This window comes from Danio rerio, chromosome 20, assembly GCF_052040795.2.
Source record: "Danio rerio strain M-AB ecotype USA chromosome 20, GRCz13ab, whole genome shotgun sequence".
Lineage (NCBI taxonomy): Eukaryota > Metazoa > Chordata > Actinopteri > Cypriniformes > Danionidae > Danio > Danio rerio.
Window position 1 is genome coordinate 27201439 of NC_141040.1, and position 20631 is coordinate 27222069.

At 34.7% G+C, this 20631-nt stretch overlaps 1 protein-coding gene across 51 annotated transcripts in view; it reads left to right on the forward strand.

Annotated features, from left to right (window-relative positions):
* The window catches only part of fryl (furry homolog, like), a 154096-nt gene that overhangs the window by 77010 nt on the left and 56455 nt on the right, over nt 1-20631 (forward strand). For 28 of the 51 annotated variants that reach the window (XR_015517705.1, XR_015517704.1, XR_015517706.1 and 25 more), the window contains 19 exons: nt 796-964; nt 1740-1832; nt 3278-3376; nt 7112-7213; nt 9650-9694; nt 10833-10936; nt 11084-11192; nt 11335-11421; nt 12855-13026; nt 13303-13435; nt 13526-13633; nt 14247-14484; nt 16723-16887; nt 17000-17086; nt 17206-17474; nt 19256-19472; nt 19578-19702; nt 20385-20442; nt 20519-20610. Coding sequence is in view for 34 of the 51 variants with exons in the window: in XM_087297178.1 (XP_087153304.1) it covers nt 796-964; nt 1740-1832; nt 3278-3376; nt 7112-7213; nt 9650-9694; nt 10833-10936; nt 11084-11192; nt 11335-11421; nt 12855-13026; nt 13303-13435; nt 13526-13633; nt 14247-14484; nt 16723-16887; nt 17000-17086; nt 17206-17474; nt 19256-19472; nt 19578-19702; nt 20385-20442; nt 20519-20610 (2472 nt within the window). In the remaining 17 variants the exon portion in view is untranslated. 51 annotated transcript variants of the gene reach the window in all.

The following is a 20631-nucleotide window of genomic DNA, read 5'->3' on the forward strand; positions in this document are numbered from 1 at the left end:
TTGTAAATTTCTTCCGGCAAAATATCAAAACATTTTTTGTTGTTAGCAAGATACAATGCTAAGGACTGAAGGCAATTTTCTCAGTATTTAGCTTCATATTTTATATCGTTCCATCTCTGCCCAATATTGCCTTATCCTATCAAATCAACATCAATGGAAACTTATTTTTCAGCTTACAAAGGATGTATGCGTTTCAATTAGCAAAAATTGCCTTTTAATTTTGGTTTTGTGACCCAGGGTCACAGTATACTTACTTTAACTAAATAATGGTAACAGTCTGTTGACATCATTCTAGTGCAACTGTAGAGCTTTAGTGAACGTATTCACATCAGACTGTGATCAGATGCTTTCCTAACCTCCATTTTCTCATTGCTCTATTTTTTATTATATAAACTTTAGGAGGAAAAAAGCACACCACATATTTGCATATCCATCTATTTGTCGCTCTCATCTGCAGTATACAGTTTTAAAGTTTGTTTTTAATAAATAACCTTTTTGCCACAATATTTAGATTTTATGCTGCGCCTGTTTCAGTTAATAGTAATCTATTCAAAAGTGACCTTTTATAATCATACTGAATACAAAGTAAAGCAAAAATGTATTAAAGAATGTTTCAATATGCAACTGCAAGACTAAATTTTTTTTAAAATACAGTGATTAAAATTTAATATGGCCTAGAGTCATGTTCAAGCTCAGTGTCTTAGTGTGCTACATGAGCACATTTATCAAGTTGTAGCCTTTATTAATTTCAGTATGATTTATTAATTTGTTGTGTGTTTGTTTGCATGTATGCAGGTTCCAGGCGGTGCGTAAGAAGTTCATCACAGAGCTGAAGGAACTGAGGCTGAAGGAGCAAAGTCCTCATGTGGTGCAGAGCATCATCAGCCTCATCATGGGCATGAAGTTCTTCAGAGTCAAAATGTATCCCGTTGAGGACTTTGAGGCTTCGTTCCAGTTCATGCAGGTCGAGACACATGCTAATACTGTATGTTCTTGTGGCTTTGTAATGAGCCGCTGAAGGCTGTTGATGGATGATTTTGTCAGCTGAGAATTTCTCTTTGAAGGGATGGTTTACCTAAAAATGAAAACATCATTCATTATTCTATATGATGTTCAAAACTCAGGTAATGGAGGTCAGAATAATTACTGTATTATTCTGTATCAATACAGAATAATGTATTGTTATAAAAGTATTTAATAGTATGTGGTATGACTCATGAATAGATCACATATTGTTTTTTAGAAGCACAAAATATTAATATATTTTGAATTTTTAAACACATTTAATCCCCTTTTTTTACTATCTTTGAGTCAGACAGTAGTTCTTTTGTTTTATTTGCGAGCTCTCTGTTCTCATGCCTCATAAAATATCTTGAGTAACAGTCTCAGTGTATTTAATCTATCTTTGCCATTGGGACTGTGTGGAGCAATGCCTTTACATTACCCAGTTATAGGCAGTGAAATCCGGCACTCAATATGGGCTGCATTTAACAAGCACAATAATCCAGAGATTTTTACTAAGCCAAAAGCTGCAAAGAGATGCTGTGTTTTATAGTAGACCTCATATTTCTCCAAGTACTGTATCGGAGGGTGCAGCCAGTACTGATTGTTTAATAGTAGTGCATCCTTTTTTTTAGTTACTAAAACAATTTTTTTGCAAATGTTTAGTAGATAATGTGAAGATTTGCATTTAATTGATTAAGTGCTTTGTTTTTTGGTTGTCTGTGTTGGTGAGGCAGGAATGTGCTCAGTATTTCCTGGAGGTGAAGGATAAAGATATCAAACATGCACTGGCTGGCCTGTTTGTTGAGATCCTCATCCCTGTAGCTGCTGTAAGTACCACACAACTTTCACTTTGTTCAATGGCGACACAGAATACAATATATATTATCTTAAACTGTAACTTATTATTGGTATGATATCCAATTTGAATTTCAGGAAATGTTACTCCTACCTTCACTGTTCTTCAGAAATAATTGGAATACATAATGTAAGCATTATATACAGTCAAGCCTTAAATTATTCATTCCTCCGGCAAATCCGACAGTTATTTTTATTCAACCGGAAATGACACAGGCTTCCCCCAAATGATAATAATAAGATGATGTACAAGAGGCATCATTGTGACATCATAGCGGATCATCCCTTAATCAATCAATCAATCAATCAATCAATCAATCAATCAATCAGTCAGTCAGTCAGTCAGTCAGTCAGTCAGTCAGTCAGTCTGTCTGTCTGTCTGTCTGTCTGTTTGTCAGTCAGTCAGTCTGTCTGTCTGTCTGTCTGTCTGTCTATCATCCTTACTGTCCATCTGTCTGTCCATTTATCTGTCCGTCTGTCTATCTTTCCAATAATCCATCCATCCATCCATCCATCTATTCATCCATCCGCCTATCCATCCAACCGTTCTTCCTAACTTCCTTACCTCTTTCTTTATTGCCATCCTTCCTTGGAACCTTCCTTCCTTCCTTCCTTCCTTCCTTCCTTCCTTCCTTGCTTCCTTGCTTCCTTTTTACATGTATTTATTTATTGTATATTTTTGCTATTACTTTTGATTAATTTAATTAAACTGATTGTCAAAAACATCAATATTTCCTTCTTAAGTACTGCAGATTCAGCTAGATTTCACATGCATATTGACATGTGATGCATTCTGGCTAAATTGGTGTATTGCTACATCAACTCTGATTCAAATTAAGGTAATTTCACAATATGACAACACAAGAATGCAGAACATTACACAACTTCCCATTAATTCAAATCAGAATATGTTTGTGTGATCTGTGACACTTCATTCTAGTCTCACTCTGGATTTCTCATTGCGTGATGCTGGGAAAAATATTTAATTTCCCAAATATTTAAGTATTAAATAGTACTTTTTAAGTTGAAATCCTAAAATTGAGGCAATCTTGTGTCTGATGGAGTGATTTAAAACAAACGCATCTCTTATAAGGCAAAAATCATGCAATTGTGCTTCACTTTTGCTCCACAGCGATCTTATCATCTTCTGTTTTAATCACAAATCGGTCCATGAAATGTATTCAGAACGTTTGACGAAGGCTCAGTGACTCCTGTGCAAAGTTCATCATGGTACATGTCCTGTCAAGTGGTTTTAGGTGGAGCCTGTGGAATGAGTTGCTACAGAAACACAATTGAAATGTGTTTGGCTTTGTATTGACAAGACGAATGGCTCTGAGTGATTTGTGTGCTGTTGTGCTGCGAGCGGGTGTAGCTCAGCATGAAGACTCATATGTTTGTGCTTGTGTGTTTTTGGAAGGCGGTGAAGAATGAAGTGAATGTGCCCTGCCTGAAGAACTTTGTGGAGATGCTCTACCAGACGACCTTTGACCTCAGCTCAAGAAAGAAGCACTCACTGGTACTGTCCTTTTTGTGCTTTGATACATGCTTTCCCACAATCCTCCTGTAGCTTAGATCATTTTGCCACCCAGAAAGGTTTCATTCTTTTCCGGAGCAGAAAAAGACAAGTTTAGTGAGATCTATCAGTTGCCCGTTCCAAACCTTTAAAGCATCAGAAAGTACCATAAATCTATCATGAAAGTGGTCACTAAGATTTTTAAAGTTGCCTTGAAAGCAGGGGTCTCAAACTCAAACTGGCGGGGGGCCATTTCAATGATTCACAATTCCTAGGAGGGCCGTTTTAACATTTCAAGCAGTTCATTTCAAGTTTTTTTGCTTCACACAACTGCTGGCAAATATCTGTGGATGTTTAAATGATCACTTTGACATTTAAATAGTCATAATAAAGCTAATAATAGTTATTATTAATATTCTGTCCTTACCAATTGTTGCTTAACCAAACACTTAACAGATAGCATTTGGGTACCTTTACCTGCAATTGTTCTTCTCAATATCTTTTGTAAAACTACAGCAAAAAGGGGAAAAGTTTATATTGTATTATATTATATTTTATATTCACACTAATGTTCAATTCATCCTGCAGTAAAATGTACATAGTTGTCATAGAAATCTCAATACGCATATGAAGAAAATCTATGAAATGAGACCATTTGAATCAAATAATTGTTTCAAATAATTGTTACACCATTAGCATAACGTTTAAGCCATAAAGTGTTTGTTCAACATTATACAGGTGGTATAAAATGACAATTATCAAATGACCCTTAAATATTTACAAAGATAGAGCTTTAGTAAAAATAGAGCACTTATGTACATTTATTTCAATGTTTAAATCAGCCACAGAATGAATATGCATGTGCGTTACTCTCGACTGCACGCTGACAAAAAAAAAGGCAAAAGTAAAATTGAAATACAGTATAAAATAATACAATATAAAGTCCAATTGGTGGAGGGTGGCAATATATGACAGCACAACAATGATAGTGATTTAAAAACGTTTTGGGGGGCTGAATCTCTGAAATATTTTTGACATCAGTTGTGAGCCGGAGGGAGGAGGGCGGGCTGGGAGTTTGAAACCCCTGCCTAAAAGAGTAGCATTGAGTGAGATCAGCTTTCTATAACAAATACATGAGAAGTTATAATAAAATTTGTAAAATTCATGGACTTGGCATAACTATTCCTGTTCCTATTTACTATTATGAAACATTAGAGTGGATCTCTGCGATTAATTTTTGAGAAGACTTAAATATGTTGTGTGAATTAGGGTTGTGCAATTAATAGAAATTTAAATTTAAATTCAGTTTCGGCCTGCAACGAATATGCAAAAATCGGGATCAGGTCAAAAACCGGAATCAGGATAAAGCGGTCAAATATGTAAAAACGGTGCTTATTAATAATTCACATTATAAAAAAAGAACATAGAGTTGAAAAGGAAATGCATTTGTAACAATAAACCGGAGCCATGTAGCTGTTAATGCCAACTGTGCTTCAAATTATTAATCAGACAACAAAAGACAAGGACAAAATCACTCACTGCTTTCGACTGAAGGACTTTTGTACCGGTAGCTTTACTTAGAAACAAATCAAGTTTAAATTATAAAGTCAAGACTATGCTTAAACCACAGCTTGTTTCATTTGTATATGCTTAATATTCTATTCAATTTTTTTAATTACCAATTTGTGAGAATTGTGAAATTTCATGATTTCTGAAATGCATAGGTGTAATAGGAATCTATAGTTAAACATTTACTAATGCATTATTAAAATCCAAATTTGTTTATTAACATTAGCTAATGCACTGAGGAATAATAAGGAACTAACAATGATCAACTTTATTACCATTAACCAATGTTAACAAAGATGAATAAATACTGTAATAAATGTATTGTTCATTATTTGTTTATGTTAGTAAATACGTTAACTAATACAACCATATGCAATGTAAAGTTTTGGCCACATTTTTGTGTTTTGAAACAAAGGTTTGATTCTAAAATGCTGAAATGAGTTGTCAGTAATTTCAGTTTCACTTACACAACTGATCTATGTGTAACACGTTTGCATAAGGTTATCCTAATATTTTCAACATTTTGACATCAAGCATTTATTGTTGAGACGACACATTTAGTTTGGTGTGACTTGAGCACTTTCACTCCTGTTAAAACTTCAATTAGAGTAACTGAATCTGCTAAATGAATCTCTGGTCATTTCAGCATTTTGTTATTGATGATAATTTGACAAGAGCACAGGACTTAAAATATTGATCACACACATTTAACATTTGAAAGGAAAAGTTTAGAAATATACATATGCATTTATGACAATGTATTTTATGGGAATAATACTGTTATTGTAAACTTTATTTTAGGGGTGATTTGTTCTGCAGCGTAATAGATTTACAACACATATATCACACCACACACTTAAGACAAACATTGAACATTAATAGTACTAAAATCAGCAACTACCTCTTCCCATTAAAATTTAGCAAATCAATCGCACAAGGAACAATTGAAAATTTAAATCTGTGTGTGCCTTGCCAAAGGAACCCTATACCGAGATCCTGAGGCAAGGATTTGAAATGAATCAAAAAAAGGATGGGATATATCAGATGTAATCTCATGATTAATCTAATCTCACCTGAATTTCAAACAAATAGGATAACCTCGGCACTTTTACTCCTAATACTTTACTACAGGTATTTAAAACCTTAGACAGTAAGTGTTTAATAGATGCAGGCAAAACTATTGGCAAAGACCTGCAAATTTAAATTAACATTTAAATATTGTATATCAGAAATGTCCAAACTAGGGCCCAAGGATCCTTTGATTTGGCCGCTACCCATTCTGATAAGAGAGGGAGGTGATGGGGATGGTTTCTAGATTCAGTCGATTCAAATTTACTGTAACCCTTTGTTTTTTTTTATTGTAAAAAGCTAACTGAAACTAAATGTTTCAAATAAATGGTGTAAATTAATAAGATGTTGTTTCAAATGTGCTGTCACCCGACCAAGCCTTTGGTGAGCAAATCAAGTCATATTTTGCTTGAGCATTCAGCATTGAACTCCACTGTAATGTAAAGGTAACTTTGTTTTTATCTCAGTAAGTTCTCATTTATAAAGTTATACTGCATTAGTTGATACGATTTAAAGCAATGTTTTCTATTTATTTGAAATATTAGGAAATAAATTAGGAAATTACCCTTGGCAACTTTAATGTATTTACTTTCGGCCCACGGCTCTCAATCAGATTTGGTTTTTATCCCTTGATACGAAAAAGTTTGGGCATCCCTGGTGTATATAGTATTTATACACTTATATAGTATAATTATGTAGTGTGCTTGCCCATTTTCTGATAGATTGTCTTTATTCAAACTGATTTTTGCATCACCTTAATACACACAATATTCTACTTTTTAAAAGCTTGAATTTTAAATGCCTGTTATGGTCTGCAAGTGTATGTTTGTATCATTAAAGGTAGTACAATAATGTCATCTTGTGGAATATTATTACCATTTAAAGTTACTTTGTTTCTCTTAAAATGTATTTTAAAATGTGAAATATTCCTGTTCATGGCAAAGTTGAATTTTTCATGCATTCTACCACGATTTGTCACTCAAGACAGTTCTTAGTATTAGTGTTGAAATATCAAGTTCACATCAGTTCATTTCAGTTTTTTCAATATTCAAACATGTCAAATTTGCCACAGTGTTCTTTTTGTTTTCTGTCTCTCTCCAGGCATTGTATCCCTTGGTCACATGTCTGCTGTGTGTTAGTCAGAAGCAGTTCTTCCTCAATAACTGGCACATCTTTCTTCAGAACTGCCTTTCTCACCTAAAGGTAACATTTTCTAACTGCAGAATGAACGCTGAGCCATTGCTTTAGCTTAGTGACAACCTGCAACAAAATCACTGGAGCTGACAGCTTCTCACAAACGGCACCATGAAAAATGCTGCCTACAAATTACTAAAGTAGCTTCAGTACATATCCCAAGCATTCCGTCTTTCTGCATATCCTACCAAATTCTGTCAAATATTTAATACTTATAAAATCGAATACATAAAACAACGTGTGCTGTTGATACAAACATTCTGAAGCCTGAAGGCAGGTTTGGTGAATCATTTAAAAAATTTGCTTGTTAAATGGCTTGGTTTGATTACGTAATTTTAGAGTAAGGTGTGGTGTTATAGAAGACTTGTCAAATGCTTCTTGCTTGTATTGTTCGGTTGATTATGACTGTTTTATCCACTCTGTCTCAATCACATCTTGAAATGTGTGTGTTTGTGCTCGTCCACGTTGTGTTGTTGTCGTCGGTTCAGCTGCCAGGATGTGATTCTTTTGGTTTCCTATAATTCCCTTTCCACAGTGATTCATTTTCCCTGCGGTCTGTGCCACTTTATCATGTGAATCTTGAAGATCGATCTGTGATGCTTTGATTAGGTGGTGGTGATTTTGTTAATGAGTGATCAAACTTTATGTAACTCCCTGCAGTGCTGATTAAATCCTTTCCCCACTTACCATTAATCCAGATCAGGACTGGATCAGAATTAGACTAGTGTGAATCTTACTTCTAATCCACTTTAGACTGCTTCTTCACAAAAAGTCATTTGAACATTTCAGGATCAGAGGTTTTCCTCAGTGGTCTGATGTAATGGCTTTAGCCAATCGAATCTAGGTTTATGGGATTTGTAGTCTCAGTGGTGGAAAATTCCTCTCCCGATTGATCCATGGATTCCCTTTAAAGTTCTGCTTGTCTGTCTGTTTCCCTGTCTGCTTCTAACCCTGCTGTAGTTTGTCTTCCCTGACTGAAAGACTTTAGTCAGAGAGATGCCAGATTTATTTTTTGAAGCCTGGTTTTCCTTTGCTTAAGTTATGCATGGCAACTACTCTGAGTAAAATCTTCATAATCACTCACGCTTTAAATCATACATTTGCATGTACTAATCTTGCTAAGTTTTTTTCTTCTTCTCTGTTTTGTATTTGTTCTGTTGATTTTTTTTTTTGTAAGGTTTTTGTCTTGTTTAATTTTGTTTCATGTTTTTATTTAGTTTTATTTCTATTTATGCTTTGTTTTTGTCTTTGTGACGTAGTCTGTTTTTTTGTTATTATTTAGTTATTTATTTATTTTTAAAGAGTCCCAATTATGTATTAAAAAGAGTCATATTTTGGTCAAAAAACACTTTTAGTGTCTTATAATATGCATTTATTTTTACCTTATTATCCCAACGACTCCCATATGATTCGTTCAGCGATTCATTTGTTCCCAAACCCCTCCTTAGTGTAATGCTAATCTGCGCTGATTGGTCAGATGATCCAGTGTGTTTTGATTGGTCAACTGCATTAAGCATGAGACAGATAGAAATGCTCACCATGGCTGATCAATCATTTTGAAGAAGGCAGAGTGTATGTGTGATCTTTCCTGCCAAACAATTTTTCCCAGAAGTCTTCCGTATTTCTGATCCATCTCCCGCCACCCTCCCGTTTTGTTATTTCTTCCTTTTTCTTTCTACAGTGTTTGTGGACAGGGCCTGGGGTTTAAATTTTCCTGGGTCTGCGCGTACAACAAATGGGTGGGGCTTGAGTTCTGTATCGACGTCACGACAACATGGCTAAAGACTCGTTATAGCAGCGATTCATTTAAACCACTATGAGTCAACTCTTTTATAGATGAATCAATAGTTTTTAACACGGCACACTTTCAGATTTAAGCCTTACCTTGATATTTCACTTCTTCTATTAGAGCTTTGTTACACACTGCATGGAAGGTAATTTTCCAAAACACATAATAGGGACTCTTTAAAATCTTTATTATTATAAATTTCTTTTCTACTATTTGTTTTATTTTGATGTGTTTTAGTTTATTATTGTTTGATGATTTATTATTTTAATCCTGCTTTTTGTCTTCTCACCCATCTGAAACATCTTCATCAGCACATCACCCATTTAATAATATAAACAGCTAAAAAAACTTTAATAATATATGAAATAACATTTTTAATCAAGAATTATATTTTCATTCTATAGTTAAAGAATAGATACACTTTGAAATACTTGTGCAGATTCTGTAGAGAATCTGACACTGAAGTATTACATCCCAAGCAACCCTGCACCTTGTTTTGCATGTTTTGTTTTTGCTGTTGTTGTAGCACAAAGCTTTTTGTTTTGTTCTTAAGTTTGTCTCTTGTTCTTTATCTAACCTGCATGTCTTCCCCACCACCATCACCCCCTATCCTTTGTCATCTTTTTTGTTCCCCCCTGCACGTTTATTGGCTCCAGATGCCGTCAAACAACAGCATCCGTAAGCAGATTGAGACCCTGCAGGTGAGTTTCCATGGTTGCCTACAGTCCCGCCTCTGAGAGGTCATGTGACTGACCTGTATTCCACATGGGTTTCCTGAGACCGCTGGCTCTTTTGTCCTGTCCATAGAGGAAACGTTTAGTAATTTATGGAGATGTGGACTTTATCATATCAGTGATCACTGTCTTAAGCTTGTTTTATCAGAGTCGGCATCAGTTTTGGACAAAACGCACTCACTATCATTCAAAGCAAAATGAAAACATACGTATTTATTTTATGCCAAGGTTAATATTGTAACCTAAACTTTAATATTAGGGCAAAACGGCAATCAAATTGGATTGTGCTTATTGAAATAATTAGGAAAATCATCAAATATTTACTTTTTTATGGCCTTGATACTGTTGTAGAGGTTGGAGGAGTTTGCAAGTTTGTTGCATTTGCAGTGGTTTGTTTAACATTTAATTTACCTAGATAAATATTTTAAATGTTCCCCATTAGGCGAGAGAGGAGGAAAAAATCCAGATAATTGCATACAGACTTGGCATCTCTTGCTAAAAAACACTAGAGATCCTCAATTATAGTGACACTGTCCTTATGTTGCTGGAAAACATGCACTTATATCGCCCCCTGTAGTCAGTGTAGATCATTACACCCTGCTTATTCTCTTCTGCAGTCTGATTAGCTGTGCGTGTGTGAGAGAGACAATTGCTTAGTCAGTGACTCGATTTGGACGCGCCATGATGTGTTAATCGCAGATTCATTAGCAGAGTTTTTATGAATCCCTCTTTCATCATCCATTGCTTCTGCTGAACAGCCGATTTATGAGTCATCTCTCTGTGCATCAATGCAGTTAAAGCAGAAATTACGGCACTTATTGGCCTATAAATGGAGTCCGTTGCGTCATATTCCTCATTAACTCATCGTAAGCAGCAAGAACTATTGATCTCCAGTCATGATGAAGCAGCAGCTGTTTATGAATGAAGGTGGCAAAGGGTTCATTTGTTATTGCTTTTATTGAGTTTATATTTATATTTATTTATAGTTTATATTGAGTTTTTGCTGGCTACATCACTAGGGCTACTTGACGTCACTGGTTTTGAGTCTGTAGCTCATGTCATGACTTCTTGTTGTCTTAGAGTTTTATTTCTTCACTTTTTCTAGAACAAAGACCCCAAAATGTCTCGTGTAGCACTGGAGTCTCTGTACAGGCTGCTTTGGGTTTACATTATCAGGATCAAGTGTGAGAGTAACACAACCACACAGAGGTAAAATGCAACCCTACAGAAAGCCTAAATGCTCATACACTAAGAATAGTGGAAAACACTCAACTACAAACATGCCATTATTTGAGAGAGACAGCTCTTGTTTGTATGCATGTAATATTTCACATTATCTCTTTTTTTCCTTTACAGTCGGCTCCTCAGTATTGTAACAGCACTTTTCCCGAAGGGCTCTCGCAGTGTGGTGCCCAGGGACACACCTCTTAACATCTTTGTTAAGATCATTCAGTTTATCGCTCAGGTAAAAGTCCATTCAGAATATATTATAGGTTCAGTTTCAGCCCTTTATTATGTCTCTGTGCCTTTTCCTTCCTTTGTGTGTATCGACTTTGTTTTGGGATTTTATAAGTGACATTTTGTGGTGTTTTATTTCCTTTATAAAGGAAAGGCTTGACTTTGCCATGAAAGAGATCATCTATGACCTGCTGTGTGTGGGCAAGTCTCACAAGACCTTCACCATAAATCCAGAGGTGTGTAAAGACATACACTATGCAGTTTTTTTATTAGGATTTTACAAAATCATTATTAAATGTTATTATAAAATTGTAGAAATTTACCAAATAAGTATAACTTTTTAAACTATACCTTTTTTTTTTAAAACAATTCATGGCTGTTTAAAATAGTTCCATTCTAATGTCGTTCACATCCGATGTGGCTGAAGCGTCAAACGCGAGTAATTTACATGTTAAGTCAATGCAAAGACTTGAATAGACATCCTGTGGCACGAAGCCCTGCCCATGACTCATATCCGTTTTTATTGTAAAGTGAATTTGTTGCGTGAATGAAGTGAATTTATTACGCGAATTAAGCGAATTTGATACACAAATTAAGCGAATTTGACGTGCGAATAAAGTAAATTTGACACACTGGAGGAATCAAAGCGAATTTGATTTGTGATTAAAGCAAATTTGACGCATGAATCGAAATCGATTCTGAAGCAAACTTGCTTCACAAATGTAGCGAATTTGACACTCGAATGAGAAAAGAAGCTAGTCGCCGGGCAGACAGAAGACCTACCCATGACGCAAATCTGTGTCTTTTGTGAAGTGAATTTGACGCACAAATGAAGCGAATTTGATGCGCAAATTTTTTATTTTTTATGTTTTTTTTTTGTTTTTTTTTTAAGATTTATTTTTGGCCTTTTTTAGATAAGACAGTGTTGAGACAGGAAGCAAAGTGGGAGAGAGAGAGGGGGTAGGTTAGGGAAATGTCGTCGAGCTGGGATTCGAATTTGCGACGCCCTGACGTGCTTTTGCACCATATGTCGGCGCACTAACCACTAGGCTATTGCGCCGACTTGATGCGCAAATTAATCGAATTTGATGCGTGAATGAAGCTAATTAAATTTTAATTAAATTTTACGCTCAAATGAAACAATTTTAATTTTACACATGAATAAAGCAAATTTCATTTCACTCGCAAATAAAGCAAATTTGACACTCAAATGAAGCCAAATGAATTTTACGCATGAATGAAACGAATTTGATGCACAAATGAAGCGAATTGAATTTGACGTGCGAATAAAGCGAATTTGACATGTGAATGGAAATCGAATTTGAAGCCAAAGGCACAAAGCACACGTGAATAAATCAAGTCAACTCAAAATGTTGACGCGTCTATTAACACATGAATAGCGCGATTTATTTGTGCATGCCTCGTCTGGTGTGAACACAGCATAATAGTTCTATAGTACTATTCATTGTTACTTAATGTTACTTTAGTAACACTTAAATATGGCTGTTAAACATTTCATGTGTTTTCATTAGAAATAAATTCATAAAGAAAAAAATATATATTGTGAGATTTGTTTTGTATGATTACATTAAATGTTAAAGAATGATTGTTATTCATAAAAAGATGAAAATCACAGCTAATTATCACTCTCTCTGTCTTTCTGTCTCAGAGGATGAATATTGGTCTGCGGGCCTTTCTGGTGATAGCTGACAGCCTGCAACAGAAAGATGGCGAACCACCTATGCCCACTACAGGCGTCATCTTGCCCTCAGGCAACACACTGCGGGTCAAAAAGATCTTCCTCAACACCACCCTGACTGACGAGGAAGCCAAGGTCATCGGTATGGAGCCTTGCTGTTACAACACAGCAAAATTATTAGCCCCATGTTGTTTTTTGTTTGTTTTAGCTATCTTCAAATAAAGTTTTTAGAGAGAAAAAAATAAAAAATAAGTTAAAACGCATTGAGCGCCTGTCATGAGTTCTGTATTTATCTTGCCTCATTGTTTAGAGGTTGAGGAAATGCTTCTGTATGTGACCTATTTTATCTTTTTCCATTCTTCTACTAGATTTTGTGTGAACTAAGCTGATCTTTCTCTGTGTCTGCTTGTCTGTCTAGGTATGTCTCTATATTACCCTCAGGTTCGGAAGGCCTTGGATAACATTCTTAGACACCTGGATAAAGAAGTGGGACGATCCATGAGCATGACTAATGTTCAGATGTCTAACAAAGAACCAGAAGACATGATCACGTTAGTTTCTTGAGGTTTTATTGACCTATTAAGTATAATCAAAATCTTCCAAATGGTATGAAAAATAATGGTGCCGTTTATTTGTTGTAGTGGGGAGCGTAAACCGAAGATTGATCTATTCCGGACATGTGTAGCTGCCATTCCCAGGCTAATCCCAGACGGCATGAGCAGACAGGATCTCATTGAGCTACTGGCCAAGTAATGACCTGTGACCCTCATGTCAACTCTCATTCATCACTTCACGAAAAATCCAGCCTTTTTGTGATTCACTTGTTTTATAATACATTTATTTATACTTTACAGGCTCTCAAACAACCTAATTGCGTATAACACAAGCATTTTGTAATGAGGATCATCAATGTTTAAAGAAACTTATAGGGGTAGTTCATACAAAGATGACAGTTTGCTGTTAATACATTTTTTTCAAAGGTAGAAAGGTCACATACTTCTCAAATGGCCTGAATGTGAGTAAATTAACAGCAAATGTTCATTCTTTTAATGTTTTCTCATGCAAAGTGTTTATTTATGGATATTAATCAAATACAGAATTTCAGTTATTAAGAAAAGACTAATCTGGCATTCTAATTTCCATAAATGTAAGACTTCCTGATTAATAACCACAATATGAGTCAGACTTCCTGTGAAGTCATAATGACATGTAGTCATATATATACATACATAAATCTGTCAGCTCTTTGACCTTTCTGCGCTTTTACCGACGATGATGCTGTTATTAAAGTGATGATGCGTAGTGTTTATTTATTGTACTTGGTAAACGTTGCGTGACTCTTTGTTTGTCCCACCCTTCCAGACTGACCATCCACATGGATGAGGAGCTGCGTGGTCTGGCGTTCACCACTCTGCAGGCTCTGATGGTGGACTTCCCGGACTGGAGAGAAGACGTGTTGTCTGGTTTTGTGTATTTCATAGTGAGGGAGGTGACTGATGTTCACCCCACTTTACTGGATAACGCTGTCAAGATGCTGCTGCAGCTCATCTCACAGTGGAGACAGGCGGTACAGAGCAGCAACCGCTGCCATGATTCACAGGTGCAAACATACAACAAATGTGTTGCTTTTTTAATAAAAAACATTGACCTTATTATGGAATGCGGAGGTGCACTCGTTTTTGCGAGAACTTCTGATTCAGTCGCCCATGAGAGAAATTACTAGGAATACTAAACCCCAGAAAACAGTCAAAAAAAAGTGTGTTCATAACTACATAAAAACAAAAATAAACATATAATACGCAAAGATAACATAAAGCTGCATAGCGAGCTGTTTTTCATGTCTAAAAATCAATGGAAGTGAACTTGAATGTTTGAGCCAAAAAGACTTTTACGTACCCATTTTTACGTGAATATGGTCAATAACAAACAAAGACTTAGGCTTTGAAAACAAACTTTAAATCCTAAAAGATCATTTGAGAAACATCTTTTTATTGTCTATAATGAAAGTCAATAGTAAACTAAATTTAATTCACCAATATATACAATAATATGTTTCTTGATGTGCACTTTCATCTTAACACCTTTAAACAATCTAATTATTTATTGTTGTCATGTTAGCTCAAGTAAATTTCTTAAAACTTAGGTCAGAAAACTCCTTTGTGGCATGTTCTAGCTTAAACCTTATAAATCAAAGCTTTGGTAGGTGGTATTTGTAATCATTTACATTATATTTCTTATAGTTATATTTCTTTTATTGGTTACATTTTAAAATACTAAACAAAATTGAAAGGCAAAATTCTCAAGCATTGAAGTACAAAATACTGTAAACAGTGTTTCAGTCAAAGATGTAGTCGGCACTGAGCATCTCAGGCTTCTAAGAGTTGGGGGTACCGATGCTCTCAGTGGCCAATATGGAAAAGTCCTCCTTACTATTTTATGCTCCTATTGACGTCATTTTGACTGATGTAAGTTGGAATTTCCCAATTTTATTCTGAACTTTAATAAACTTAACCAAGATTGCTGATGTCCATTTAAGTTTAGGTGTGGAACCACACACGCATAACATGCACACATCGGTGCTATAGGCAGTCTAACATTCGATCCTCCTTTTTAAGGGCAGTCATTTACAGTTGAAATCAGAATTATTAAACCCCCTTAGATTTTTTTTTTCTTTTTCTTTTTAAAACATTTTTCATTTTTTTCTTATGGAGATTTTTGTTATATTTAGGCTAGAATAAAAGCAGTTTTACATTTTTTAAAACTTTTTTAAGGTCAAAATTATTAGCCTCTTTATGCTGTGTTTTTTTCTGATAGTCTATAGAACAAACCATCGATATAGAATAACTTGCCTAATTACCCTAGCCTGCATAGTTGGCCTAATTCACCTAGTTAGGCCTTTAAATGTCACTTTAAGCTGTATAGAAGTGTCTTGAAGAATATCTAGTCAAATATTATTTACTGTCATCATGGCAAAGATAAAATAAATCAGTTGTTAGAAATGAGTTATTAAAACTATTATGTTTAGAAATGTGTTCAATTCTTCTCAGTTAAACAGAAATTGGGAAAAAAATAAACAGGGGGGCTACAGGACTTCAACTGTAGCTAACAATTACTGTACAAACAAGATAAGGTATTTCTTACAAACTAAAACAGCATATAATGTAATGTAATGTTTATGTAATGTAATGTTTAAGCATAACATTTTCTAAAAAGGTGTAAAAGAAATTAATATAAATATATAGAAGCAGAGGAGTTGCATTTCCCTGATTTTATCCAACAATATTTATTTATTTACTTGCAGTATTTATTTAATGTAATAAAATGTATGCTTTTATAAAGCATGTTATGATAAAGTATTTTTTTAATTGATCATAAGTGATCGTACAGACTTTTATAATACAAAAACACTGTTCTATACTCTATATTCATCAACTCTATATTCATCAAACTCTATATTCATCTATATAATGTAAAATGCAAAAATCCCCAAACAATTAGGCAGTATGGCTTTCCTCACTGTAAACTATAAATGCTTTGAGCACAATTATGAGCATATTTATGTGATTACTAAATAGAATCATTTAATTCTGAAGATTGGAGTAATGATTTGTTTTTACCATAAATAATTTCAAGTTTATTAAAAAAAGAAAACATTTTAAATGGTAATAATATTATTGGACTTTTCATGAAAACAACAAAAACAAAATTGTATTCTTTTAAAAACGTCTAAAAGACTTGCTGACCTTAAATTTTTGAATGCTTTTTCTTATTTTAAGTTTTTCTTGTAGCATATCATACATTTTAGCTTGTGTTTTACCTTTGTTTGTTTCTGTTTTAGAGCCCGTCTCTCCCTCTGGAGCGATCTCCTCTCTGGACAGTTCTGCATGTGGTGGAGGGTCTGGCTCTGGTGGTGCTGTGCAGCTGTCGACCTGCAACACGCAGACTCGCTGTCAACGTTCTCAAAGAGGTCCGATCGCTGCACACGGCCCTCAGCATTGCCAAGGTAACCATCCTCCCTGCATAACTTCCTGTTATTCTCCCACATCGCATGACCTCCTTTGTTTGCTCTTCAAATTTATTGCTTCGTCTTTATCTTTGTTTTTCCTCTTTCTCAGGGAGATGAAGAGCTGGCTATAGACGTGATGGACAGATTGAGTGCTTCAGTCCTTGAGAGCTTTATTCATCTTACTGGGGCTGATCAGGTAGGGAAATGTGAAACAGTATGTATTTTCAATGTTTGTGTACAATTCAAACAAAAAAATAATAATAAAAATGGCACATTGTTTTAAAATTAACATATTTTTGCCCCTTTTTGCTGTAGACAAGTCTGCTGTATTGTCCCAGTGGAATAGACTTACAGACTCTGGCAGAGTGGAGTTCGTCTCCTATCAGCCATCAGTTTGATGTCGTAAGCCCCTCCCACATCTGGGTGTTTGCCCATGTGACGCAAGGTCAGGACCCCTGGGTCATCAGTCTGTCTAGTTACCTGCGGCAAGAGAACCTGCCCAAGCATTGCCCCTCTGCACTTAGCTATGCTTGGGTCTTTGCCTCCACGCGCCTTCAGCTCCTATCTCCACAAGTTGACATCAAGTATGTTTTTAAATTCAAATTTGCCTCTTGCAGGGTAATGGGGGAAAATATAAATGCATACATGGGTCATGTTTTATATAATATAACGTTTTACACTACTGGTCAAATGTTTGAGGATTTTTAAATGTTTTAAAATAAGCTTCTCCTGCTCACCAAGGCTGCATTTGTTTAATCAAAAATGCAGTACAAATTGTAAAATTGAGAAATGTTATTGCATTATAAAATAACTGTTCAAAAGTAGATTATCATTTAATTTAATAACTTATTTCAGTGATGAATTTTAATGATGAATTTTCAACTTCATTACTCCAGTCTTCAGAGTCACATGATCCTTCAGAAATCACGCTAATAATAATAATAATAATTATTATTATTATTATTATTATTATTTGTAATAGTAATAAAAGCAATAATTACTGGAGTAATCATTTAATTTGAAACTACATACAATAAGAAAGCAGATATTAATTTTTTTATTAATATTTAACAATTTAACTGTTTTTAATGTTTAATAAATCCTGCCTTGATAAACAAAATCATTTATATAATACTTTAATAATGAAAAAAAAAATGACTTCAAACTTTTGACCGGTAGTGTATATTATAATGAAAACACAATTAGGGGCAACAAGCCCCTTTCTTAATTGGTGATTAATTGGAAACAATTGTTCAAATAATTTGTTCAAAACTGCCAATCATGGCAAAGAGGAAAAGAGGAAAGCGAATTGAAGAGATCATGGATTCATTTGGCACACTCCATTTATTCAAATGTGAAAGTACAGGCTCATCACGAGGTCCCACATATAGAAATCTTAAGGCAATATATGCAGATCACATATTGAAATTGAAATGGTTTTGTTCCATGCAACAGATATGCAGCGTTGCAAGGCCTTCACGATTTATTTAATAAAAAAATTGGTTTATGACTGCATCAACTTTGACTTTAAAGCCACTAATAAAAGGCAACATTTTTAACAAATGGCAAGCAAAATGGGATCAGTGCTCAAAAAATAAACTTTTTGAAATCCATCATGAAATAGGAACAAAAGTTTTTTTTTTTTTTTTTTTTTTTACTCAAGACATGATGAGATTTTTTTTTACAAAAGATGCCATATCGGACACACTAGACTCACACATGAACTTTTACTCAAAGCAGAAGAACCCCCAAAATGTCAATATTGCAACAGAAACCGAACTGTTAAACATATTTTTGTCAAATGCCCTATTTTTAATGTTATTAGACAACCATTTTTTATCTGGAGAGACTTTGTATGAAATATTTTTTATGTGAATCCTTCTAAAAATTGTACAATTTTTATCAAAAGTAAACCTTAAAAAACAGTGTTAGATTTGTTTTATTATATATATTATCATTATTATTATTATTATTATTTATGTATTTTTATCTTGCATTATTATTGCTGTTGATGACTTTTACATGTTAGAATATTTTTATACTTTTAGAAATGTGTATTTATAAAATGTGGTAAACTTGATCCTTTTTTTGCCATGACAAGCTGATATGGCAATAAACTCAAAATTCTCTCTCTCCAATGGCTGCATTCCGAAACATAAGCAGCTACGTTTATCTTGATATAATGTATTAAGCTATTACTAAACATTTGAGTGCATAACAAATTCCAGTCTGAGACATTTTTAATGAAGTGGTTTACCTGGAAATAATTTAATAATTTTTATTATTAAATTTTTATACTTAAAATAAACTGTTTCGCTATAATGGGTGGAATTGAACTTTGCTGTGTGGCCTTTGACCCTTGCAGCAGCCCAATTAATGCCAAGAAGGTGAACAGCATGAGCAGCAGCAGCGACTCATACGTGGGGCTTTGGAGGAACTACCTAATCCTGTGTTGCAGCTCTGCCACCTCTTCGTCTTCATCTTCCTCATCCTCCTCCTCATCTGCCCCCGGCTCTGTCCGCTGTTCCCCACCCGAGACGCTGGCATCTACTCCAGACAGCGGATACTGTTACGACTCAAAGGTCAGAGGTCAAAGCAACCTAGCACCTCTATTTCAGATGGTATAATTAACATTGTAAATGATGAACATTGTTTGTGTACACGAGTCTCTCTGTGTGTTTGTGCAGATCATTAGCATTCCGTCCCCTTCCTCCTTGTTCAAGCATGTGGTTCCCATGATGCGCTCAGAGAGTATGGACATCACTGAGTCTCTTGTCCTGGGGCTTGGCCGGACCAACCCTGTTGCCTTCAGGTGTGTCTTAGCTGACATGGAGCTTATTACTTGGTGTAAATGAGACCAGTGATAAGTGGTCAGACTTCATAAGTGGTTCAGAGATATCATGATGACCAAATGCATCACTTGATATAGGTGTCTGTTACTTCATGTTACACAGTATGTGTATATATAGCTCCAAGCTAAATTAAGAGACCTATTGACAATTCTCAATTTATTTGTATTTACAATTTCTAGTTTTGGGTAAATAGTTATTATTTATAGTTATTGTAATAATAAAAATGTTTATTTAGTTTATTCTTAAAATATCTTGGGCTATTTCTATATTTAATGTTTTTTTTGCATACAATATATATATATATATATATTTTTTGTTATTTTGACCAATTATCATTTTCAAAAAAAGTAATATTACTCTAAGTGACAGTATATTTAATTATAAATTTTTTATTAATTTAAAAAATGCATATTTTCTATATAATAAATCTAAAATAATAAAATAAATAGAATAAATTTATTTTTGAATAAAACAAACATTTTACTTAAACCTTTACTTAGTAAATCCGGAAAAACAGACTTTCCAAGTTGTCTTTTCCAAAGCTGTATATATAAATAATAATAATAATATTTTATAACATCAGCTCTGTTATGCAATTATGTGTGTGTGGAGTTGCAGTTAATCCTGTGATGTGTCTTACAGAGAGCTTTTAGAGGAGTTAAACCCCATCATCAAAGAGGCGCTTGAGAGAAGGCCAGAGGTGAGTTGGCCAATCAGCACAGCTCAGCACTTCGCACTAAATATAAAGACAATGGGTAAATATTTTGTTTCTGCAGAACATGAAACGACGCCGGCGTCGTGACATTCTCAGAGTCCAGCTGGTCCGGATTTTTGAGCTACTGGCCGATTCGGGAGTCATCAGTCAGACGTGAGTCTCACACATGCATGT